This window comes from Paroedura picta, chromosome 1, assembly GCF_049243985.1.
Source record: "Paroedura picta isolate Pp20150507F chromosome 1, Ppicta_v3.0, whole genome shotgun sequence".
Lineage (NCBI taxonomy): Eukaryota > Metazoa > Chordata > Lepidosauria > Squamata > Gekkonidae > Paroedura > Paroedura picta.
The window spans coordinates 157,860,023-157,886,704 of NC_135369.1; the positions used below are offsets into that span (position 1 = coordinate 157,860,023).

Below are 26,682 nucleotides of genomic sequence, written 5' to 3' on the forward strand. Positions count from 1 at the left end.
ACTAAAGGACCCCCTGATGGTAACTCCCTGTCAGGTAGGTGAGGCTGAGAGAGCCCTGATACTACTGCTCGGTCAGAACAGCTTTATCAGTGCCATGGCGAGCCCAAGGTCACCCAGCTGGCTGCATGTGGAGGAGGAGTGGGGAATCAAACTCGGCTCACCAGATGAGAAGTCAGCGCTCCTAACCACTACACCATTCTGGCTCTAAAACATAAATATAGCTATTAAAACAATCCAGAAAGAAACATTAAAACATTTTGTGGGTGCACATAAAAAATGTAATAAGTGAAGCTCTCTTAGTATGCAGAAAGAAGAGACTGCTGTCTGCCTGCATGTGTACTCTTTAACATCGGTTAGGTCACCAGAGGCTGCCTATATCTCGTTTGAAAAAATCTGAATCCAATGACACTCTTAAAACCATCAAAATTTTATTTAAGATGTTAGCATTTGTGTGCATGCACACTTCTTCAGCCACAATGAAGTGGAAACCAGCAGACTACATATGTAAGAATAGAGTAAATCATCAGTAAATTTACTCTCTCCTTATATATGTAATCTGTCTGAAGAAGTGTGCATGCACACAAAAGCCCACACCTTGAATAAAACTGTGTTGGTCTTAAAGGTGCCATTGGGCTCAAACTTTGTTCTGCTACTTCAGATTAACACAACTACCCACCAGAATCCGTATCTTATTTGGTCACACCATTTACACACCATTTCTCTGGGTATGGACATTCGGATCAATATGTTCCACTATACTCAGTGGGGCTTCCTCCCAGGAAAATGTTCATAGGATTGTAATATCATTTTAATGTTCTAGACATCTACTTACTTACTGAATTACTTATTATATTTATATACTGACCCCCCCCCCCCGCAGGCTCAGGGCGGTTTACATGGAGCGTATGAACAATACATGAAACATATACACACACAAGCACAAAGGGACCTTTTACATTCCAAACATTGTTTCTGTTCCCCACTTCTTGCCCACTAACTGGTCTTTAATCCTTGTCCTATTCCAATTGTCATCACTACAGAAAAAAACAACAACATAATTCATCTTTGGATGTGTCTGTTTATATGCCCTAGGTCCTAGATGGACATGCTCAAGAGTGGTAGCAGTAGCCACAGTAGGATCAGGCATTAGTCTTTTGGTGGCCAAATGTTTCAGTTGTGCTTTCAAGCTGTCCCAATTACTCCTTTTCTAATTTTCTTCTTTCTCTACCTTTCGTTCCTCATCTTATTTTACAAGGAAGAGAATGCATGACATTGGGTCGGAATTGACTCTGCAGCATAATTACTGAACAAAAATATGGATACGACTGGGACTGTAACAACCATCACTATACATGTTTATGTCCTATTCAATACAGTTTCTTCTCTCACTCCACATAGTGCAGGTAACTAACAGCAGCATCTTAAACAGAGCCACAGTATTTGCTGGCGTATAAGACTACTTTCCCCCCCTGAAAAACATGCCTCCAAGTGGGGGGGTCGTCCTATACGCCGGGTGCACTTCATTTGGGATAGGCATAGTTGCCCATAGTGGCCCATAGTAGTGTAATGTAATGTAACAAACTCTATATTTTGAGTGGAAATGTTGGGGGGTCGTCTTATACGCCCAGTTGTCTTATACGCTGGCAAATACGGTATATCAAGTAAGTCCATTGCAGTCAATGAATCTAGTAGGGTGTAACACTCTTTAGGATAACATTACAACTCTCATTTCACTGCCCTCCCACCATTTACAGTACAGCAACAAATCCTCATGGAGTAAGCCTAACACTTAAGCATATTTTTAGCCTTGAGGGCTTCACTAAGAATGCTTCAGCTCTTTACTGAATTGAGGTCCAAAAAGGGTAAGTTCCTGGTCCCGCCTGTGCCTTAATTTATACATGCAATGAAGATGTAATCCATGGCAATTCTTCTGTGTGAAGGCTTCAAGGCATATGCACAATAGCTGTAATCCTTTTCAAAATCCCCCTCATTCTTCAAAAAGTCTTTGATATCTGTTTTATGAAATTTGTGCATAAATTGACATGAGAAAGCAAAATCACAGTTCGGTCACAATCTTTTGCCCTGCTTTTAAAAGTGAAATTCATAGGTGGACTTACATGAAGGTTTGTGGTATTAATGTACTAAGGTACTTTTATAGACAATATCCTTCCTAACGTTGCTCTCCATTACATGCTCATCTTTTTAAAACATCAAAAGAATCAAAGAGAAATAGCGAGGTTTTATCTATGTCTTTTTGATTTCTTTCTCCCTTTAAAAATATTTCAAATTAAAAGTATTGCAAGTTCAATTCCAGACTGGACTGGACTAATCTGTCTTCAGAAGAATGTATTTCTCTCTGTCTTCAGGAAACATTAGCACAGTGTACATGCAGGAGGAAAGGGATCTGCAACATACAGTTATTTAATTTTTTAGACTGATTAAAAAAACTTTTTGATTAACTATAAAGGTATTTTACATTGACAGGGAAACATTTCTGAAAATATATGTTCCTTATAAGGGACATTTCCTACTTAACACCCCTCTCTGTGATGCCTCTCCTAAAATGAGTTCCCCCCCCCATATTACTTTATTAATAAGAAAATTAATGCAGATTAAATAAATTAATTAAAACATTCTACAATTATATTATTTGGTGATAGGTCATACATAAGTATCTTGCCTTTATCCCTGCCTTCATTTATGACTGGTAAAGTCCATTCAAATTAATCTCGGCTGTATCAAGTTGGGAGGTGAGAAGATTGAGCCATCCCTGCTCTCTACCCTAGGATACCATGGGCACCCTAATGGTGCAAAACTGCAGTTCCATTGTATTGGCTATTCTAGAGTTGCTTCTGTACTAAACCAAGTAAAGAGCTGCCTACTTGGATATGTCTTTGGCTTTTACTTCCACCCACCCTTCAGACATGAAAGCATTGTTTGTTTTTTTTAAAGGATAGGCTTCATCCTAAGTATATTAGGCCTGTAGTGGACTTAAAAAAATGAGGTTAGGGTTGTTACTTGGACATTATATACCTTACCTGTCACCATTAAATAACAGATACGTATGCATTCATTCTCTCTCACACACACAAGCACAAAGGGACTTTTTGCATTCCAAACTTTGTTTCTGTTCCCCACTTCTTGCCCACTAACTGGTTTCTGTTCCCCACTTTTTGCCCACTAATGCTATTCCAATTGTCATCACTACAGAAAACAACAACAACATAATTCATCTTCAGAGCCAGGAGATATAAAGCCATTTCAGGTGTTCTACTGAACAGTCCACACAAATTTAACATTTTGGAACATACTTAAAGGGACTAATGGAAGTTGCTAGAACTTCAGCAAGGCCCAAGTATTTCCATGTTCCATCCCCAAGAGAACAAGCACATTATCTTTATGAGTTGCAGGAGCATTATATAACCCATGAATCTGGGTCTCCCAGATGGTAGCATTAAAACTGATGCTACGCCACTAGGCTTGGTGCCATTGTCAGTTTCTATCGCAAACTCTTTCTGCCAGTATGTCAATCCTAAAGCAAGAATGATACAAAACAAAAGTAAAATATGCCTTAATAACAGGTATCAGGCAATACAGTCATCATGCCAAGTCTTTTAACACAGCAGAAATCTGCTTATCTGTTCAGGATTTGTCCTTTTCTGAATATACAGTCTGTCCAATTAAAACTTTTTTTCCTCAGCTTGTGGTGATTGCGGGGTTAGGGTCTATAGTACACAATGGTGAGATACAGAACCGTATTCCCTCGGTCTAAGAGATCAAGCAGCAGTAGAAAAATCAACCTAATTGCATCTTAACTTCTGACATCAAAATGGTGAGACGATATAATATTTTTATTGCATCTAGGTGAGATAAGTAGATTTCTACTGTATTACGTGACTATGGCCATATGCAATATGTAGACAATATCTACACAGCCTCAGCATTCTTAGGTGTAAAATTTGTTTTTGATGTATAAAGAGTTTGCACCTCATACCATCATATCCTTTGGGGGAAATATCTCTGGACTGCACCTTGGGAACTATGGCTCTCTTGCCATATGCATGGTTGTCATAACTGTTATATTCAAACGTAGTCTTAGAGTATTTCTCTAGTTCCTTGGCCAAGTTGGAGCGGGGCGTTGTGGTGGGGACATTGTTTCTGTAGCCATATTGAGGAATCTCCAACTGCTTAACAAAACACATGGGCCTAGAAATTAAGAACATGTACAGCGTGTTAGACACATAATATGAAATGTATAGCCCTGGTAATAACACTTCTATTAACCAGTTTACAGCACTCAAGAGGTAACAATGCAATATATTTTTGTGTTTGTGCTTACACCTTTCTTCAACAAAAGCCCAGAGCAAATGAATTATAATTACCACCATATGTGGCCAACAGCAATCAATAAAGGGAAATATCCCATTAAAAATTAAACACATCTTTTCCTGTTAATTAGGAAAGATGGGAATGAACATAATGGGTGGAATCCTCACACAGACAAGACTCAATCTCTGCCATTATCTATGATTCTGAAGAAGTCATAATTCTAGATTCTGCCTGCCTCAGAAAAAAATCCTAAATTGGCACAGGCAAGGTACAGTCAGTAGGTTGAATGTAGCTCATAGTACTTTGACAGGTATTCTGTCTAGCAACTTCTCCACTCCCCTTGACTGAATGTTGTGGAACCTATATTCTACACCTGGGGTTTAAAAAATGTATTGTACCTTAACCATCACCTTTTCAGTTCTTTGTCTGGGGGCATAAAGAACTAGCAGACATCATATTTCACATTTCTGCCTCTTCACCAGTTAATGTGGAACGCTCACATAAGTAGCCAATGTGGTGTAGAGGAAGAACATTGGAAGTAAACTGAAAGACACCTGAGGCTGAATCCTGGTTTGGGTCACAAAAGTAACAGAATGACCTTAGACCACTCTCATTCTATCTTCTGTCACAGGGATTTAAAAAATAATACATTTTAAAATACTTGTCTGTTTTATGACTCATTGAGTGCTGGGTCTTCACTCAGTCTGATAAATGCAATAGCGCATATAAGATTCAAACATGCCTTGAAAATCAAGACACATTTTTTTTGCTGCTTCCCACAATCATAGTGGGGTATCCAGAAGCATAAAGACTTAGAAAATATATAAAAATCTAAAGGTCCCCAAAACTGGAACTCTGATTTCATGTTGTACAAATTTACTGTGGACAATAAATGTGTTAAGGCAAAATCTATATAAATCTTTGCTGGTAACCCTGACACACCAACTTGTAAATGTATATTAAAAGATGTCTGATAATGCATATTTATTTTGTGCTTCTCATTGTAGCACGGGAGAAGCTCTTCATACATATATTCCTTTATCCTTCCAGAATAATTTTTCCTTTGAATCTTGATAAAAATATAGGTATAAATTACCTACAAAAATCCCGTTACTTTTACACTCTGATATTCTTTAAGATGATGGGGTTGAAAATTACCTTTGAGAAAACATATTTAGACTGGAACCCAATGGGGTTCTGCAAACAGTGTAGACATAAATCAATAAAACAAATCTGTTTTTTAACTACAAATGTAAAATCACATACTCTGTTGTCTGAATAAATTTCAGTCTTATGTCACATCACATATTCCATACATTTATTGATCTATAAATTTTCAAAAACTATCTTAAGTGCAGCCCTACCTCACACAGACAAGCAAAGGAACTGTCTTCAGGCACCACAAACTCTCTACAGGGAATGTGAAGTAACCTACCACCAAACTGCCACTGTTGCTGCAGTTCCTGATGCCAAAGGCACCATCATTTTGCTAGGTCTGAAAAACGGAGGCAGAAACACCTAGTGGTTGCCAGGATACAGCTCCCAATCACCTGTAGGCCAAAGGGCCCAGCACAAAAACAAGCATCAGCAAGGAGTGCCCTTTTGGAATACAGGTAGGAGGAACTAGACCAGTATACTTTTGCTTAGCAATCATAAAATCAAACATTAGAGGGCAAGCTTTAGAATATTCATCTTAAACACAAGATAAAGGCAGTTGAGAAGTCATGTCTGAGGTGACAATGTAATTCAGATCACCTGTCAAGATCTGAAAGGCACGATAGTCCCAGAGGCAAGGCAAAACTGCCAAAACATCTATTTGAGGAGTCTGTCAAAGGCTCAGGCGCTCCTTTTGACAAGAAGCCTCCTCTGAAAGCATTTGACTTCTCACTGAAGTCTTACAACACAATGGTAAGACTACTGCTGGGTTTCTTGGTTTTCCCTGAAAGCAAAAGTTAGTGAGTTCTCTCTGTGTGTTTATGTATTTATTTTGACCAAAGTGTGTTTTTAATAAAGATCAATCATGATCTAAGTGTTTAACATAATGCTATTTTATGAATAAAACTGTGTTTTAGCCATATTATTTATGTAACTGTGAAATTGTTTTGACTTTGCTGGTCTATGACCGTAATAAAGAATACTGATACTGAATCATGATCTTCCTCGTAAGAAATATGCAGAACACAAACCCCTACATGTATCAAGCCACTCTATATTCCCAAACAATGAACGAAAACTGGAATACCCAAATATAATGCCACTTTTTTTTTAGGAAATAATTCTATAAAGAACGCAGTATGGAAAAAACACACCAAGACAACTGTTGCTTAGTAAAAAGGTTACAGAATGGCATGGATCCACCAGAAATTTCCATAGACAGAAGGAATTCCTGTTCCCATGGCATGACTTCCTTAGCCTCCCCCTCCTGCTGTAGCCCCTAATCCCCTCCCGAAATGCTGCTTATGAAAAAGCATGGGGGGGGGGGCGAGCTGGAAGCCAGTAACATGGGGAAGGGAACCAGCAAAAATCACTCCTCCCGTCTGACTACAGAAATTCCCTGTGAGCTACAAGCCAATGTCTGGATATTATCTTTTGGGATTTTGCAGGATTCCATGGCATATATGAAGAATATCCTACAGGGGGCATTGGAGAAGATGTGTAGTTAGCAAATTTAGATCAAGAACTTCCTGGCATTTTTCAAATAATCTCCTCCAATTGAGTCCTGATTGGCTCAATTGGAGACTTCCTGCTTCTTTGAGCACATTTCCTCCCTACAGTCAGTGCTAGTACTCTCGCTTTCCTTTCCCTCTCTTTACAAAGTCTTCAATTCTCAGTAAAGCTATTTATTCTTTAAGCAAGTGCTTGGCAAACTCTGCCAACCTAGATTTTTCTGAACATTCCACATTGTAGAAATGTCATAGAAAATATTAGTCAAACTTTGCTGTGTTAGTCAAACTAGTTGTCACATTTGCCACTAACATTTTTTTTTCAGTTTTGGTCTTCTCAAGACTTGCCAACATTAAAAATATGCATAGCTTCTGTGAATATATGGATAACACCATTCAAATGTCTTTGACACTGAAATTGCATTTCATATGAATTTATTAAAATATTTATTTCCCACTTCTCCTTCTGTCCACAGAGACTCAAAACAGCTTAGAACCTCTGAAATCAAATTTGACTTCAAGCCATATAGTTAGATTTTTTTTCCCATCCACAATGACTTGTTCAATTTCTGTGTCCGGTAGATCTATGTAGAACTAAATTTTTAAAAAAATGGTTCAAATGGGAAAATCTGCATGGCCTCCCATGCTTTCAGTACGTCTTCAAAAATTAAAGTTAAGAAGACCATGCAGACTATTGCTGGATGTAGTATCAGCTCCTTCAGATGACAAATTCAGTGTTATGGAGGCCTTCAAAAACTGTCATTACGGATGTTACTATGATGAGGGTCAAAAATATTACAGCTCCAGAACTCCCATTTAAGCCATCCAGTTAAGAATGAATAATCATCCTGGAAAAAAAACTGATGAAAACAGAATTTTCCTTTGAAATTTTTCTGGGCAACTGAGGATCTCTTTAATCCATACATATATCATTAGAAAATACTGAAGCACAGCAACTAGTACTTCAACATTTGTTTCTGAAATGTGAATCTCAAGTTCCCCAAGAAATGCCACTGTGTTGTCCACATCAGGCAAATGCCTGCAACTTCTGCTCAGGACAAACACTTCACACTCTACATGCCTCAGGAACTATATTAATTGTGATGGAGTGGCAGCAACAATACTGTAAGCTATATAAATATGCATTTATGCTCTGAGGGAGAGAATAAGAAGTCATCCATATCTCAGCATATTTTATTTTATATCACAAATCACAAATTCATATTGGGGAGCTAGTGTTTGAAAATAGGGCTTCTGGTTTTTCATTTAAACTGATATTTACTAGTAAACGCCTGCTGGAAAAAACAAGACTTACCGGTAAATATTAGTTTATTTCCCAAAGATATCAACTTTTTTTCACACTGTTCTTAGATTCAGAACTCCAGCAGGCAGCTTTACACCAAACAATGCCTAAGACAAAAATGAGCTTTTCAGCTTTATTGATATTTGCCAAAAAACATTACCCACCCACCCCCAGGGTATATTGGTAGGTAGATAAATGCTGAAAACAAGATCCAGAAGCCCTAAACCTAACACTCCTTCAGGGTGATACCACTTTTAGTGCTCAGGCTAACTTATTATGCAGTTAATCTGGTATATTGTTAATCATTAGAGCAACTATTAATACCTCAAGACACGATCTGATGCCTGGTTTGATTTTGATGCATCACAGCTCTGATGCTTCTCTTGAGCTTTAGCCAGTTTCTCTGCTGCAGCAATAGGACATCCCGAGAGGCTGCAATTACAGAAAGAAAACGTAATTGTCGTGTCCTCAATACAGGCCTTCTTAGAAAGCACATGGAAGAAGTTTTTTCTGGGGGGGGGGAGGAATATTCCTTTGATGCCCTACATTATTCTTCTCTATAAAGATGCACAGAAGACATCATTACGAAAAACTTTGTGTCCAATTGTACACAGGTAGAACACTATTTCTATATGAATTTTGACCCACCAAGCAAAACACAGTTCAACAGCTATAAATTGTGGCCTCTTTGGTATTTAAAAATCCTCATGATTTTGTTGACCCAGGCAGAAAGCAAAACCAGGAGATTTACGAATGAAGCCTCCATAAGTAGTAGATTAAGAATGCATTGTTGGTAGGTCACAAGTTGTATATGTTTCCTGTATATAGTTACTGATGCATGATCATGAGAATTGCCAAACAAAATGCAAGACTCAAAATCTATTACCTAGTTATCAAAGAAAAAAATTATATCTAGCACTAACACTGTTGCACTAGTTATTCAGTGGCAAGGTTTTAGTGGCTGAATTATGCATAGATTTATAGTGTTATTTCAGCTTCTTTAAAAAATGTAAAGCTACAATCCTAAAACTGATAATTTTAAAGTAAGCATTGCTGTACTCGGTAAGGCACTGCTGAATAAACATGGATAGCACCAAGAAACTTGAGCTGAAGCTCTGGAACTTATAAGTAAAATACACTTTTTACAGCTGAAATTGATAGAAACTACCAATGAAAATGCCCAATAGATTTCTTTAAATATTGAATGGAGCAGATAATAACAATGTCTGCTTCTTCTGGAAAAAGTTTGAGGAGAAACAAGTAGAACACTGGAAACAGCACATACAAGACCTGTGTCATAACAACGGAAACATTCTTCCGGTCATAGGTTATGACATATGTACCCCAATCTTTCTTCCAAATAAAATGAGATTACTGTAAAATGCAGGTCAGAATTTCTGCTGGCAGAGTTCTTATTAGCATTGCAATATAAATCATGCTCAAATAGTGAATCTCCTTTCCATGGAATAACACTAAAGTTGAGGGAAATATTTCAGACCTTTAGAGAAGGCCCAATGCAGTAGAGCATGTTTCTCATATTCTTCTCTGAATCTCCATGGCATTACATTACAGCAGTACTGTGAACAAACTTCCATTTCCTAATTCAGATTTTATATTTTCGAGGAAAACCTTCCAAAACATTATGATTGACATGCCACAGCAGGGGTAGTCAAACTGCGGCCCTCCAGATGTCCATGGACTACAATTCCCAGAAGCCCCTGCCAGCGAATGCTGGCAGGGGCTTCTGGGAATTGTAGTCCATGGACATCTGGAGGGCCGCAGTTTGACTACCCCTGCGCTACAGCATTAATGTTCAAATAAGTATGGGGAGGAACAGAGTGTTTATGGAGAGAAGCAAAAAGGGAAATTCCATCGACAATCTTGTGCCTCAGAATCTATGAATCTGAGATATGAGGGAAAAATAATAATCACACAGGCCCTTTGGGCCAAGAAAAATGCAACTTTCAAGCATCTACTCTTTCCCTTCCATGATATTAATAGGAACAATATCCAACTATTTTGCCTGCATAAGTAATTATAACATGAGGTTAAACTATGCATTTTGCACATACTTTTTCAAAGATACATAACCATTTGGGTTTTAGCTATTTATTCTCTTCTTTAGTTATTTCATCAAAATTTTAAAGGTCAGTTTGAAAATAATTCCTTTGGTTTACTCCTTTATGGTATAAGACCATATCCACACATTGTTCAGTTTGAAAACATGTTCTTCAGAATTCATTGGAATCCACATCATTTATGTACACTAAAAATTGGTAGAATAACACAGTAAAAAGAAGGAAAAAAACTCTGCCCTGTTAACTACCATCTATTAAATACAGTCATTCTGCAGGGCTGCCATTTCAGTTGTCAATAAGATAGCAAATAGTAGAAGGTATGGGGAACAGATTTCCTCATAGATTAAAAGACTTTATGCAGAATATATTTGAGTTTAAATAGTTAAATAGAAAAAAAAGTATTTGTTGTGGTATGTTATGCTGTACCTCATAATACCCAGAAATATAGGGCCTCTTTAGGAATAAATTATATGTGGGCTGAATGAGGAGGAGAGTTACTGAGTACCTCTCCCTGTCTAATTGGCATACCTGATGGACAGCTAAAATAGTTTAAACTTTAATTTTATATCAATCCATCTATAGACGAGTGTAAACATATAACAACAAACCTTGACATTTAGTTCACTGCTTGAATTAATTGCGTCACAAGGTTAACCCTCTGGTACAACGTTCCATAAAAACAAACAAAAACCAGGCAAACTAAACACCCTCAGTCAATCTACTCCATTCAGTAACGGCCCAAGGTATCCACAACTACGCACATGTACGCACACATACACAAACACACACTCCACATACACCCGGAGGAGACTTTCAGAGTTTTTGGTGCTGTGAAATAATATCTGCCTACAGTATAGCTCAACGAGCACATTCTTACCTTCTGTGAGAATTCCTGTTGCTATTTACGTGGCCCCGGCCTGTGCAGCCTGGTGTAGGACACTTAAGAACGTTTTCATGCATGGCAAGAACTTGACAGGGAGAAGGAAAGGAAACAGCAGAGTGTGGAAACAACAACAAGAAGAAAAAGATTTCAAGTCCCAGTTTGTAAGAAGCCATTTTAGTACAAAGCAAGATTCATTAATGACCAGCATTCCTGAAAATAGACATGTGACAGATATAGCCAATAAGGCCTGGTGAAGGAAAGAGGTGCTGTGGTACTATACTCATTAAACACAGGATGATGTTAATACATTAAGAGTTATGGAGGGCAAGGAATCTAACAATTAATGTGTCTCTGGTGTGACAGTGAAGCAGGAGGCTGCGTAAGCGCTGAGCAAAAATACTGAACAGCATTGGGTTGGGGTTTAGAAGCATTTTTTTTTTAAAGGCGCATATAAGCAGGAATAGATTGATTCATGTACACATTATAAGGCATACAGCATCTGGAGTCAGTACAGCGTAAAATATATGTGAATTCTGAAGAATCGAATTCACCTTCTGTGTAGTTAACGGAGGACGTAAGGAGAGATCTGAAACCCAGTCATGGAACTCAGTTCTAGGGCCCAGCAACTGCCTAGGCAGGACTAAAACTGTTTAAAGTTCAGTGGCAGTTACATCCATATCGTGAACGTTTATTCTTTTTGTTTGTTTGTTTGTTTGTCTTAAAAAAATCTGCAGCCCTTAATAAATCATAATGGGTCCAAAATTAAAATAAATAGAAACAAAGAATATGAGCACGTTTTAAAGTCAAGAGGTTGGTGGAGTGATAAATTATGACTATAAGGAGCCAATAGGTTTGGTTTAAGCAACACAGCTGTCACAATACACCACCAAGCAAGCCTTGGGGAAGGTTTGCCACTGAGCCCCAGAGGGAGAACTTTGTATGTTATATCCCCAGCATTTCCAGATAAGGGATTTGAAATCTCAAGGACCTTACAGATCTCTGTTGGAGACCTGGCTTCAAGTTCCCATAACAATACAGGACTTAGAGGGATTCCTGGACTGACTCAATATAAGGCATAGCCTTATAATTCTTTCCGATTACAATATTTCTGCCATTATGGGCTAAACGATTAATGCTTTTCTTTTTTTCAGTGTGTACAGGAAAAGGCTATAACCAATTTATGTGCATCTGTATGACATGAAAAAAAAATTGAATCCATGTCACGAGTGCACAGAATTATGCTTCATTTCAAAAGGAACCAATCGTATTTAATGGAATTGTATTTAATGCTTACTTAAAAGCCAAAGACATCAGGAATAGAACCTATACATATTGATTCACAACCACCATCATTCATCACCATCACCACACCACTAGCAGTGTACTAAAGATGTGAAAGCTTCACTTTGGAATTCCTGCTATTCAAAGCTGTTCTTGAAACATGCTTTACAAGCCCAGCACTGCAGGAGTCAGGAAAAAAAAGAGAGAGAGAGAGAGAGAGAGAGAAATGAGCTCACCTTTTTCACTTTTGTCACTATTGAACATGCAAACCGTTTAAAGCTATATTCTTCTTTGATCGGTAACATTTCCTGAATGCTCTGTTTACCATTTATGGGGAAGGGTGAGAGCTCAGCCTGCTTTGAGCAACTGAGTAAACATTGGCGGTTGAGAAAATTATAGGCCTTGCTAAACTGGAAATTGAATTCCTTTGATCAACTAAATTCACTCACCAGCTGAGAAGCGGTGTGTTTCTTTAATGGGATTTCCCCCTCCATGATCTTTATTCTAAAAAGGAAGGTTATGCTGTTGCAAAAGGATGCTACTCCATGGCTGAAGTCGATACTTCTTACTCCAGATTAACAGTGTCATCCTAGGCAGAGATGCATCCCTTTAAGCCCACAGACTTCAAAAGACTTAGAAGGACATAACTCTGTTAGGATGGCACTGTGATATAAGATTTATACTGCAGGTTTCTCATGACCTCTCTCTCTAGCTACTTACTATATTCTGCCCATTGCAGAGAACCATTTGCTTAAGAGCCAATTCACTGGCTTTTGGAGCACAATGGAATTCCTTAATAGACAGCAAACACACTTACTCCTTTTGCTGTTGCTATACAAATATTGATGTATTTACTTCCTTTATGAGATTTATGAAATTGTTTTCCTTATAAATAAGGATGATAAAGAAATTTACAACATGATGACACTGCATCATGTGGTAAGTAGTCCTAGCTATTAAAGCAAGGTACAAGAAAACCACAGTGCACTCCTAAGCAAAGTTACTCCGTTCTAAGTCCATGTAAATCAATAGTCTTAGAAGACGGTTGCTATGCTTCAGCAGGGGCAAAAATAGGGGTTACAAACAATAGAGATCTGGGGAATTCCTAGAGAGTTGTGATGTTACTTCTTGGGTCCAACCAAAAGTGACCTTGTGGCATTGCTTCCCACTCCTCGCTGTCGCTCCCATTGGAGTGAAAAGCAGGAGCATGAAATTGCCATCTGGTAAGCCTAGATGGTACCGATACCTACAAGACACGATGTATTGGGTAACAGCCCCATGAGAAGCGTGTTCCAGCTTTAGAAACGATTGATAAAGCAATTTTTGATCTATTATATTATGATAACCAATCCAGAGAATTTACAGATTTACCGTGGATGATTCCTTAAAAATTAAGTTATTTGGGGGGCAGCTGTTTCTTAACATATTTTGTCTTCTTTATCCCCATCACACAACTGCAGCATTTTTGCATGAACATCCATACAAAGAAAGTTGTATCTCTAGAGGTAATTTTTTTAAAAAATTAAGTACTCAAAATTTGATGTTTATATTTTAAAATATTTTAAATGAATTAAATTGCACACTTTTTCAAATTAAAAAGAACATGTTGTTCCTATATTTGAACAATACAGACCCTCTTGAAGAGGTGACCACAATAATTTATTCAGAATTAAGATCACTACTTGTTTGCTTGGGGAGGGAAAAAAAACTTTTACAGGCATATTGCAACTGTTTGTCAATATCCTAACACTATCAGAATCAAAGAATACAGCTTTAAAACATCTTCCTTCAAGCATAAAGGTTAGTATAGATGTGAAAATGACAAAATAAAAATGGAAATATAACAGAAAACAGGTTGCTAAATTGAGACATCATACTGGAAAAATGGGAGGAAAAAAAAGAAAAAGCTTCTTAATGCATGCTAGAAAAATTTGTGTGGAGTTTTATCCCCCATTTCCATGAAACATTGTGGACTTACTTTCTGGAGGGACCCTATCTTTGTGTGGGCATCCTGACAAACTGCGGTGATGGGGGTAAAGCCCCGTTACATGGCCAGTTCCATCACACCCAGGGGTAGGACATTTGCTCTCTTTCTTTTCTGTTCTTGAGGGATCTATAATTTACAACAAATGTGTCAAGTGAATGATGTTCTTCAGATTTCCAAATGGACGAAGGTTCATTTAATGAAATCAATTACTCTTTGGAAAATGTTCTTGAAGAACACTGGAAAAAACACATCTGCTACTGCTTAAACATTTTAATTTTCTGCTTCCTTCTTCCATACCAGAGGCTCCTCTGATCCCAGCTGTCCCAATTCACAGATGATAGTGGAAAGTGACTTTCCTCTAGGCAAAGCCACATCCCTATCAATGAATATTCTTCAGTCAGTCATCAACTATAGGATGATGCTATATCACTTGATATTTGTTTGGCTCTGTTTCACCTTTTTTGATACTATTTTTATCATATTTAGAAGTCTACTGATGCTATGTGGAAAATTCAGAGTCCTGAAGACAGCAAACCCAGCTCCTCAACATGTTCAGAGATCTACTGCAAATTATTTTTTCCAATGGCTTTCTAAAATGGGCATGCTATTTTCACAAAGGTGTGACAGGAAATATTAGAACATACATAAAACACATTTCTTTTCAAGGAAGAACAGGTGCTTTTAAGCCTCCTATTTGCCTTTAGTTTGGCCCTTGATACTTATATATGTGCTGTGCCTGAATATTGATAACATTCAAAGGGAAAGTGTCTTTAATTCTGCACTTTTCTTTTCACCAATGCCTATGAAAATGTTCTCTTTAACGAAAGTGTTCTGCCAAAAAAGTAATGGAATTACTGCAGATGTTTCTTCTGAATTAGAACTGTAATTCCAAATGCCATTCTCGAGGAGGAGTTTGGATAAGGAGCTATCCCTAATCTTCCTGTTTACACAATCAGTTATCCTAGGATAACAACCTCAGAGCTAAATTCAACCTCTGACTTGTATTCACATTCAAAGGAGAAATTTAGCAGGAGAGTAACAGTTCAGAACAATTTGAAAGGGAGGGTGAAACTGATATGAGTGTGTGCCATGAAGTCCTGAAATGGCTCTTTTTACTGCCATCCTAGGTTCCTTCCTGACTTTGTTCCTCCAACTACCCCTCAGCCTCCTGCTCCACATCACTGGCAATAAGAGACTGGTGCAGTGTTGTTTTAGCTGAAAGTCTGCTGTGTGTTAGGAAAGAACTTGATTTTAACTAAGATGAACCTAACAGAGGCATGTGAGGAACTGGGGATGAGAGATGGGAAAGCACAGCAAAAGTAGCGGGGGAGGGGAAACTTTTGGCCTTGGCAAAGAAAAGTTCATGCTCACTCTTCTTTTTTCTATGGGAATTACTGAAAGGGGGAGAGCAAGAGCCGCTGCATGGGAGAGGAGATTCCAGCCAACCCAATTAAAGAAGGGATATATCTGATCCCTGGCCTGTAGTTTGACCACATGAATCAAACGATATGAAAGAGTCAAGTGCACTTAGGAAGAACAGGGGCCTATGGCTTAACTCTCCTTTTCCCCCGGGATAAATGATTGTGTAAACAATATTAGGATTAAAATCTCAAGGCAATTTCACAAACTGAGCAGCAGCAAAGCCAGGTGTGCTACTAGCTGAACACTCTTCTGGACAGGCAGCTACAGCCAATCTCATTTTCCTAATGAGCATCTATTTTCTCCATTCACACTTTATAACCTATGTGTGAATCAGTACTCAGGTGGATAGAATTCAGAGAAATACAATCATCATCTTTGAAGATTAGGTGAGTTTATCATCTCAGGGTAAAGCAACAAACTAGGAATCTTGATAGTCTAAAGAAGCCCCCAAGTCAGCATTTCATCATGCATATCATCCTTTAGATCAGGAGTAGTCAACCTGTGGCCCTCCAGATGTCCATGGACTACAATCCCCATGAGCCCCTGCCAGTGTTTGCTGGCAGGGGCTCATGGGAATTGTAGTCCATGAACATCTGGGAGACCACAGGTTTACTACCCCTGCTTTAGATTGTTGCAAAGTTTTGAAGACCAGAACTAGTTTATATCCAAATTTCTAGCATACATGCAAATATAGATCATAAGATTCTGTGTCTTACAAAATTAAAGTCAACCAACCTCAACCATTCACATTCTAGAATTCATCCTTATTGCAGCAGTAAAAAAAATTGTCTATCAGCACTATGGCATTTGAACCTGATCTTGGCATTCTTTTGCTCCAGGTCTAACATCGATTCTTTTCAGGATAATATTTTTATTATTTTGTCTCTTACATCATCAGTTTTAACTGGTTTATTTATTTGACAGCTCAAAGCCTGGAAAATTTATGGCACTTGTCTTTCAGTTGGAAAACCACAGGTAAAACCAAAATCTTACATTCCATGTAAGGTTTCATAGCTCCATAACTGTATTTAAAATTTAACTTTTGCTAACATATTTCTCATTAATTATACATTTATAATCAAACTGATTCACAACTCACATGAATACATAGAAAGCCCCTTACATTTAAGAATGGATCAAATGCCTGCTCTTGCCAGCTAGCTGGCAATGATAAAAGGAATATGCACAATTTGTTTGTTATGTTATTAAATAAAAATTTATGGCAGGCTGCAGAGTCCACAGTTTGGGTGGCTTTGTCACCATTAAATGAAAGCCATTCATATGCTCAAACATAAAGTAGCCACCATTGCATAGTTATCAGCTACATTTGGTTTGGTGGGCCACAAGCTGTAGGGACATTCTCTATGCAAAGCTGCACATATCTTAAAGACCCCTGAAATGGTTTGTATCCAATTTTTAAAATTTGAATAGGATAAGAAAAGGACATCTGCATAATTGGCACACATTCTATCACATGTGCTACTGTTTCTTGTACTAGATAAGGATAATAGTATATTTAGGTTATAAAGCAACACAAACAATCAAACATTTTGTAGATAACAATAGCTCTTTGGGGCTGACCTTCTGTATAAAATGAATGAACATTTGTGAGGGAAATAGGATCACGGTGACAGGGACAACTGCAACTTACATGCATTAATCTGAAGCTCTGCTTATATGCATACGACCACAACACTGTAGTGGCTTCTAAAGCAGTCAGGAACTCTGATAAAACAGGCTTCCTGATATATACTTTATTGATTTACATCATTAATACCTTGCTTTTCTTCCCAGTGGGGACCACTGTAAGTGGCTTACATTGCTCTTTTCTATTTTTGCCCAAACAGCACCCCTGTGAGGCAGAATACATTGAGAGTGTGTGAATGCCTCAAGGTCACCCAAGAAACTTCCATGGCAGAGTGGAGATTTGAACCTGGGTCTCCCAGATCCTAGTCTAACATGCAGTATACTACACATGCTCTCCAGCTGATAGGTTGCATGCAGAGCTTCCAATAAACACATATAGGTTGGGGGAAGGGACTGTTGGCATGATTTGTTCATTGTCACAATGACGCATTCATTGGAGGGGCTCAAATGTCATCTGAAAAGCTCTTCATATCTATATACTTCAAGTTGAGGCACAGCATTAAACGCAGGACCACCGGGGGGGGGGGGAGATCAGAATTAGAGCTGAGAAAAAAATGACTGCCTCTATGCCTATGATACATTTTTATTTTTTATTTTTTGCAGGAGGGACTGCAAAATATTACGTGCCGAAGAAAAGATTATTGTTAGAAGAGTCGGTTTTTATACCCCACTTTTCTCAACACTAAGGAGTCTCAAAGCAACTTACAATCGCCTTCCCTTCCTCTTCCCAAAGCCACCCAGCAGGCTTCATGTGGGAGAGTGGTGAAACAAACCCGGTTTTCCAGATTAAACTGCTCTCAACCAAGACACCTTGCTAGCTGTTTACTGGTGTTGTGTTTTGTTAGTCCTATTTCGTACAGCAATATTCAAGGGCAACTAGATACAGGTCATTAACCCAACAGTATATTGATATAGGTACTGCCATTAAAATAGGTAATTCATTGAATAAATCCACAAATATAGATGGCAATGAGTTATTGCTAGTTGAACAGCTGAAACATACAGGAGCATATCTGCCTATTTACTTCAACATTTGAACAGTATTACATACAAGCAACAAAACCATAAGATAGGCTAAGGTACTTAGACATGCAGGCCAAAATCTTTCATTCCCAGAAGACTTTACAGCTTGATCTAGTTTTGTTGGAAAATATTGAATATGGGATTAATTTTAATACTTAGATATTCATTGTGAAATGTCTGTAACCATTTTCTATTACAGGGAATGCAGGGGTTCCCTTCTTAGCCCGTGACTATGCTATTATTATCACAACTGATGTAACAAGCAGTGGTGGGGAGGTAGATCCACAGTCTGTCTAATATGAAATAAGCATGTAAGAGAAAGGATGGCCTCTCTTTTTGCATTTAGGGACTCACCATAGTAGGTCTTAAAGCAGAAGAGTAGAAGGAATGATCGTGCATCCCTTTTGATGCTCCTACTTCCCTAGATTAAAGCATGAGCATCTTCCCAGAGATGTGTACCATTCATTACCTCAGAGAGCCTTCCTGACATATTTGGGAGGATCATATATGCTTGATAATAAGTGATATAAAAACTATACACCTTTCATTCATCCTCTTTTTAAATTGTCTCTTTGACCGTTTATGCACTGGAGGTTTCATGCTGGGCTGCAGGCTGGAGTTTTAGTCGTGGCAGGTTGTCCCACTTCTTCCTGCACCCACATGGGGGAGCATTTGGCCTCGTGCACCTCATCCACCCCTGATTTGTGCTCCTGCACAGGAGGTGGGGCAGTGAAGTTCCCAGTGCATAAACGGTCTTTCAGAGTACAGAAGATATATGATTCTTTTCCCTGTTTGCTCTGTTAAAATGAAGAAGTTTGGGGGACCCAAAGTTTCAAATCTGCCAAACCTGTCCAGCTTCAGACCCAAGTGCCATTTTGTGGCTCTTCTCATCTTCAAATTTCATTTCATTTTGCAAGCTTCAAGGCCCAGTGACCTTTTTTTTGCTGAGCAAGCAATATGGATTACAACCTTCAAAGGTTTAAAGCTGTCAGAATTTTCTGAGTTAACTGTTCATATTTATGCGCTATTTCTATCTCTTCTCTATTATATATAAAACTTAAGAAAAAACGTACTTGGCAAACTGGGTTTTTCTCTCTTCAAACAATTTCATGGCTGGTTCATGTAATTTTTAAAAATCATTTGTGATCCTGAACAACATACATACTACCATTGTGTAGTCTGTATATGCATAGTATCCCCTTTGTGTATGTGTAAATTTGACCCTAAATAGTCACAGATAAACATAATGTGTACAAGGCAAAATGAAACTTATAGAATTCAGATGATTGGTCAAATTGTCATGACTGTCATACAAAATGTTGCTGGACACATTCATGGTTCCTCTGTTCACATATTGTGTTGGTCTATGCCCCCCAAGAGTGTTTGCATATATGATGTACTGTATAAACTAGGTCTATACCATTTACTCACAATGGTAGTATACACTACTATGGAACATAGGCTGTGTGATGGTTGTGTGATTTGTGTGGAATATTTTGGCCTTTTCCTTGGTTATATCAGCTTTGCTTAAGACATACAGGAAAATGTTTTTAATTTCATAATTAAGCTTTATGTCCCCAGGAAAGAGTAGGAGTCCAACAGCACCTTAAAGACTAACACAATTTGTGGCAGGGTGTAACTGGGCTCAGTCTTTATTCTTCAGATACAGTTATTCTAGCTGTGTCTGGAGGAAGTGAGCATTGACTCATGAAAGCTCATACCCTGCCCCAAATGTTGTTAGTCTTTAAGGTGCTCCTGGATTCTTGCTCTTTCCTATTGTTAAAAACAAACTAAAGTGGCTGCTCATGTTCATCTTTATATCCTTATTAATCAAGTTTGTAATATAAGAACATAGCACTATTGTTTAATGTAGTGATGTTATGAGAAACCATGGCATCGTTCATAACTACCAACATTGTTCATTTTCTAAGTAATAGAGATCCCACAGCTTGTATTAAAGCTAACCGAAATGAACATTATTCAGCCACTAGTAGGATATTAAACACTTTACAAGAGTGTACGTTCATAAAAATAGCATGTTTATATTTACATGCAATACACCTATACAACTACATAAAACGTTATTAAACACTATTAAGGTAATTTTATATGTTTCATTCTTTCTTGCAAATTGGTTCACTGCTAAGGAAGCACTTTAAATATTTCTACAAAGGAATGAAACCACTGAAGTGGAATGCTTATAAGAAAGAAATTGCTATTGATCTCAGCCCAGGCCAAAGCATGCCTTGCATAGCAAATGACTTCCATTACCTTACGATTTAAGATAATTAATGTGCAGTCATTGCCCTTATCTTATGTTATCGGTCATTGAGATACTGTTCAATTTCTATCAGCCAACTCTACCTTTTTATAAGGGGCAAGGTTCATCAATAATCATCAGTTTGGTAATAATTTTATAAATCAGGATGCCACCCACACTGTCTAGTCTGTAAAATCTGCATTTCCTTGGAGTCTGGCTAAGTGTCTTCCACAAAGTTCCACCATTTAACTCAGTTCATGCAAGATGCATTTCTGTTCATTATTCAATCATAACTTGCACCAAAAACCATTTTTAGCATTTCAGGAAAATCTTTATGCCTTTCTATATGATCTCTTATTTGCTTTGTTCTCCTGAAACGGATAATCTTTTCTACCTGAAAACAAACAACATTCCTTTAAAATAGTCTAAATGTTTTGAAAAAGTTACAAACAGGCTGTTTTTATTTCACAAAAAAATATAATTATATGCATGATTTATTAACACAATGCATCATACATTAGATAGAAATATTACCTTTACCATAATATGGCTTTTTGACATGGCCGTCACTGGATTTAGATTTCCTGTCATCTCCAGAAATCTGTCTTGGAGACTGTTCCTCATAGGATCTCATATTATCCCTCCTTCCAGCTTCCATTGCCATTTTTTCCCTCATGGCTTTTGCTCTTTCTGTTTCTAAAGCAATAGCTTTTTCAAGTAGCGTTAAGTTTCCTTTTGTCATATCAAACACCTCTTCAGACCTGTCTGAAGTAATAGAGGTGGTGTCATCATCTCTTTCATGACACCCATCCTCTTTTGCACAGCTAGAAAAAGTTCTAGATCTGGGACTCAACTGTTCTTCAAGCCTCATTAAGTTCATCATATCAGAATAGTTCCGATCAGGTGTCCGTCCTTGAAAATCATCTTCTTGCCGAGTGTGTTGGCGAGAATTCAGGTTTTGCTGTTGATTTCTTTCTTGTGGATTTGTCTCACTGAGTTTCCTGGCCAAATCAAAACATTGATTCCTCAAGCATTCCAAGCTACTGAGACATACCTCTTCATCACTTTCTTCCACCATTTTTTCTGTAAGCCCGTTGTTTGTAGGCTTCCCTAGCATCCCATAGTTCATATTCCTGTTTTCTTGCTGCGACATATTGTCTACATAACTTCTGTCGTTAACGTTTTCTGAAAGCACTACACCGTGTCCTTGTGCTAACAATTTGAGCGAGTCCACAGTTTCCCTAACAACGTCACTGTCTAAATCTAAACTCAGCTCACTCTTACGACCAACATTTTCATTTTTGTCGCTATCATCTTCCAGGCTATTAGATGTATTGCTATTCATTTCTGATTCAGTCCTGGCTCTGTATGCTGCATCCTCTGCAATTTTGCCAAGATTTAACAATGACTTGGCCACCAGTTCATCATAATTATCATACTCATCATTATTGTTATCGTCTTTTTCTGTGTCTTGCATTCGAGTATTGTGACAATTCATTTGATGGTCTTCTGCATTAAAAAAAAGGAACAAAGAAAGAGAAACGGAAAAAGAAAAGAAAAAAGTAGCTAGAATTGGAACTGTTGTTGCACTAGTATGGACAGAATGCAAACTGCTTGTCCATTTTTTTTAGCATACAGTACTTTGAAAAACTAAAAAACCCATGTTAATTTAAATTTAAACTCTGGAATTAAGGAAGTGGATTGCTGCTCTTGAAGATATAAGGCCATTTCTATACCTTCGTTACAGACCATTAACTTCCTGTGCTAATCTCAGAATAATTAGGAACAATTAAGGAAACCACCACTTCCCTACAAATAAATTATTCGACATAATTTGTAGATACTTGTATTTCATGGTTATCTCAAGTATTTATTGCTTTAGAATAACTGCATGATTCATAGTATTTTATTTGTCTAGATTTTTTAAGTGGCTCAAGTCCCCTAGTTCTAACACAGAACAAAAGTTAGGGGATGTAATTTTATATATTATGATGATATGTGTGTATATATACACATCAGAAAAAGTTATTCATATAAGCAGTCATTATGTCAAATCCATGCAGACACGTTCTCCCTGGGAGCATGCAAATATGGAAAAGACATGATGTTTCACGTAATCAGTCTGGATTTTGCTATTCTAATGCATATCTCCTGTATATTGTTAAATTACAAGCATGTGAAGGCATACACATATGTTTAACTGTATGCCCAGGTAGTCTATATACTGAACATCAGCTTGAGGTAATGCCTTTATACTTAGGTTACAGGCACTTACCAATACTCAGCAAATATTACCCTAATATACAGACAAAGGTACTACTTGCTAAATACTGGCATGTGCCTACTACCCAAACATACAGCATTGCCTCAAAGTGACAAGCTTATTTTGTCATGGCAGGCAGAAGCACTAAACAAATTGTGCTAACATAACAATGAATCTTTGTCACATGCTTTAAAACATACCAAGTCATTGCTTTTTTAGCAATTATAATCTGAAATATATGTTTTGCCTTCGGTTTTACAGAGGACATTTATTTATAATAAAACCCGTCCTCAACATTAGATTACGTGCTATGGTCACCAAGAAGCGAAGCCTAGGGTGGAATATCCTGATAAGAAGCATGAGCCTCAATGGCCAGATCACAAGGATACAATGACAATGCCAGTCCCCTCCCCCCGCACACATACACATGCATATAATGTTGAAAGGTGCTTCCCTGAATCTTTTCCACCGTATGACTGCTATTATAATGCCTGCAGTGGAAAACAAATCATAGCTGCTAAAGACACAGTTGCAGTGAGGCCAATATTTGTTTTCTACACTTGACTAAGGTATAGTTCTCATTGACTGGGAGCCAATGAGTATGTGACACACCTGAGAGTAGCCTTGTAAGATTCCAGTTCTAATTCCACATAAGGGCCATAAAGTCGCTTATGCTTAGCAAGGAATTCCCCAGGATTTCAACTGGTCAAAGTAATAAAATCAATAAACATATGTTGATTTCTACTCGTGGAAACGTCTAGTGAATTGGCTTAGATCTAAGGATGGAAATTGCTCCTCAGTGAGTGAGTTTGTAGTTTAAAATGTTTACATATGATATACAAGTTTGGGGCTAAAATGAGAAGATGGGATGAGACACAGATAGCAACAGAATGAGACCATGAAAGAGAGAAAAAATGAAAAATTTCAGATGCTTTACAGTGTAGTATATTAGCCTTTGCTTACCTACTGATTAGTATTTCTATGCTGTCTGCAGTCCAATAAGTTGGAATAAACATTTGCATGGGGTTATTTAATATGAAAAGCAGAACACTCTAATGGATTACTTGCTAAAATATCTTAGAAGTAGGCTTTGAACTACTGAAAATAATTAAATCCTGCTAGTATCAGAATAAGAAAGGAAATACACTCCTTCAGACATTTCCTCTTACCACTGAAGAAAAGATATAAGAAGTACTGCAGAAACAATTATAGGCTTGTGAGCAAATACAAAATGAAAAATTCAAAAGCTAAGTTAATGCCAGTTCAACTCTCAAATCCATAGCCATGAATCCACATTTGGAAATGGATTTCTAATCCAGACAAGGTTGTTGTGCGTGTAGGATCATGACCTGTGCATCCAGCCCCCAGATGTGTCAGTTGTCTTAATTCTGACAACACTAATCATGTGTCAGGCAGAGGAAGAAACAGACTCCACCATCAAATAAAGAGATTGCCATTATCATCTTTATATCCAGTGATTCAGTATTGGCCAGTTAAAGCTCCTATATAAAATACTTCATAAGATGTCATCAGTAGTATCCATGTTTTCATCTCTCCCTATACATTGTTGTCTTTGAATGTATCTTAATATCAGGTCAAGATGATTATGTTAGGCTAGTCAGTGTGTGTATACAACTGGTGCAAAGTCACTCAAGAAACTTCTAGTTCACAAAAAGTGGTCAGCACTGTCTACTACAGCCTTTCTTGATTTTTTTACCATTGAGAAACCTATGACATGTTTCTTCAGGTTCCAAGAAACCCCAGAAGTGGCATAACCATATAGATTATAGTTGGGAAGCATAGCTGTGTGCATACCCCCCCTTCCCACCCCGTCCAGGCCCATCACTGGCCATGGGAAGGAGTTGACATGACCATATATGATTATATCACCCAATAAATGTTTAACAATTAAAAAAAATTAATTATATTCCACCCATTTGGGAAACCCTTTCAGGTCCATCAAGAAACCCAGGGTTTAATAAACCCTGGTTGAGAAAGCCTGGCCTACTTAGAGAGTATTCATTCTATCTGTGGTAGTTGAGGCATTCAACATGACCAAATTCGCATGTGTCCAACCTGGATTACAGCCCATGACTAGGTACTAGAAATCTTCATACAAAGACATACATTTTCATTCATGCACATATAAATGGTCATTAATGGCAATGAATGCTCAACATAGCTTTTGGATTCTGTGGTTTGAGAAATATATTTTAAAAATGAGTGATGTAAAACAGGAAGAACATCTGACACTTTCCTTACATGGCCATGGGAAAAAACCCTCAGCCTAAAATATGAGACACGTACTGTATGAGTGGAAACACGTAAACTCCTTTTTGAGATTTGGTGATGCTGGGTGAAAACTGTAATTATAATATTATTTTCTCTTTTTGTTTGGTTCTATCCATTTCATCTCTTTTGTCCTTTCAACCCTAAAGAGGAGGAAAAACAGTGGTAGGAAAAAAATGTGAACTGTAAATCTTAAAGGAGGGAAGTGAGGAATAAATGATTTGAATTCAAGCTTCACTTCTCTTCTTGATATTTTCTCTCTACCTAACTTTCTTTTCAAAAAGTACAACATAGGAAATATTTATATTAATATTTATTTATTAAAATATTTTTTTTCTGAAGTTTCTCCAGCTTTTTTAGCCATGACATCTCAGAATCAGAACTGTATAAAATAGAGTACCTCCAGGAAAGTACCCTGAATGCTTCAACCAGGATGTTGTAATTTCTATCACATCAAAATCTTTTACATATTTCATTAATCACATTAGCCACAGATATCATTTTAAATATTTCTTCAAGGATCCATGCAACGGGATGCAAAGAGCTTTACATGTTGGAAAGAAAGCTGGGCATCAACTGCGTGCAAAGATGCCAAGGATTAGCTGTTAATTGCCAGAGTTCTGAAAGGATGCTGAGATTCAGCTTTGCCAATATCATACTTTGTTTGCTAAGACATAGAGATTTTCTTTTCATTAATGGATTTTTGGCTGGTGAGAAACCAATGTTTGCAACATTTAGAATTAGGAAGGAAAAATGACTTTTCTATCTGAAAATATGTAATAAATGATTGACATATTTACAGATTTCAAAAACTTTACAATAGATGTATTCTTTTTGTTGTTTATCACAGAATCAGCACCATAGTACTTTTCAAGAGAGCTATCAGGAATACCATATGCTATTTTTGAGGGAATACCCTGCAAACTAAATCATATTTTAAGCCATAATCAAATGGGTTTATGCAATTTTCCATTTGCGAATGTTATTTGGTGTTTACTGGCTGGCAGATTAACTATATAGGTCAATGGTATCTATCTTCTATAATAAATATTCACAAAGAATATGTTTTTGCTGTTAATATGAGAAAACACCCCTCCCCAATCATGTCTTATTGAAACTACCATTGACATTCTTCACAGAGATCTTACAAATCAGTTGCTAGGAACTTAATTTTACACTAAATTCAGTCACAGTGTGAGTCCCTCAAAACATTTGCTAAACTTGGAAATTTATTTTAGGTAAACTTTTGGCTGT

At 37.6% G+C, this 26,682-nt stretch overlaps 1 protein-coding gene across 22 annotated transcripts in view; it reads right to left on the minus strand.

Moving 5' to 3' along the window:
- MYT1L (myelin transcription factor 1 like) overlaps positions 1-26,682 on the minus strand; it is a 453,342-nt gene that overhangs the window by 84,670 nt on the left and 341,990 nt on the right. For 10 of the 22 annotated variants that reach the window (XM_077309909.1, XM_077309937.1, XM_077309927.1 and 7 more), the window contains 5 exons: positions 21,411-22,385; positions 14,516-14,650; positions 11,251-11,341; positions 8,620-8,727; positions 3,995-4,206 (listed from right to left, as the gene is read on the minus strand). In XM_077309909.1, the coding sequence (XP_077166024.1) occupies positions 3,995-4,206; positions 8,620-8,727; positions 11,251-11,341; positions 14,516-14,650; positions 21,411-22,385 (1,521 nt within the window). Of the gene's footprint in view, positions 1-3,994; positions 4,207-8,619; positions 8,728-11,250; positions 11,342-14,515; positions 14,651-21,410; positions 22,386-25,446; positions 25,506-26,682 lie in introns of those variants that run through there. The other 12 variants (XM_077309961.1, XM_077310027.1, XM_077309976.1 and 9 more) reach the window with 10 other exon arrangements.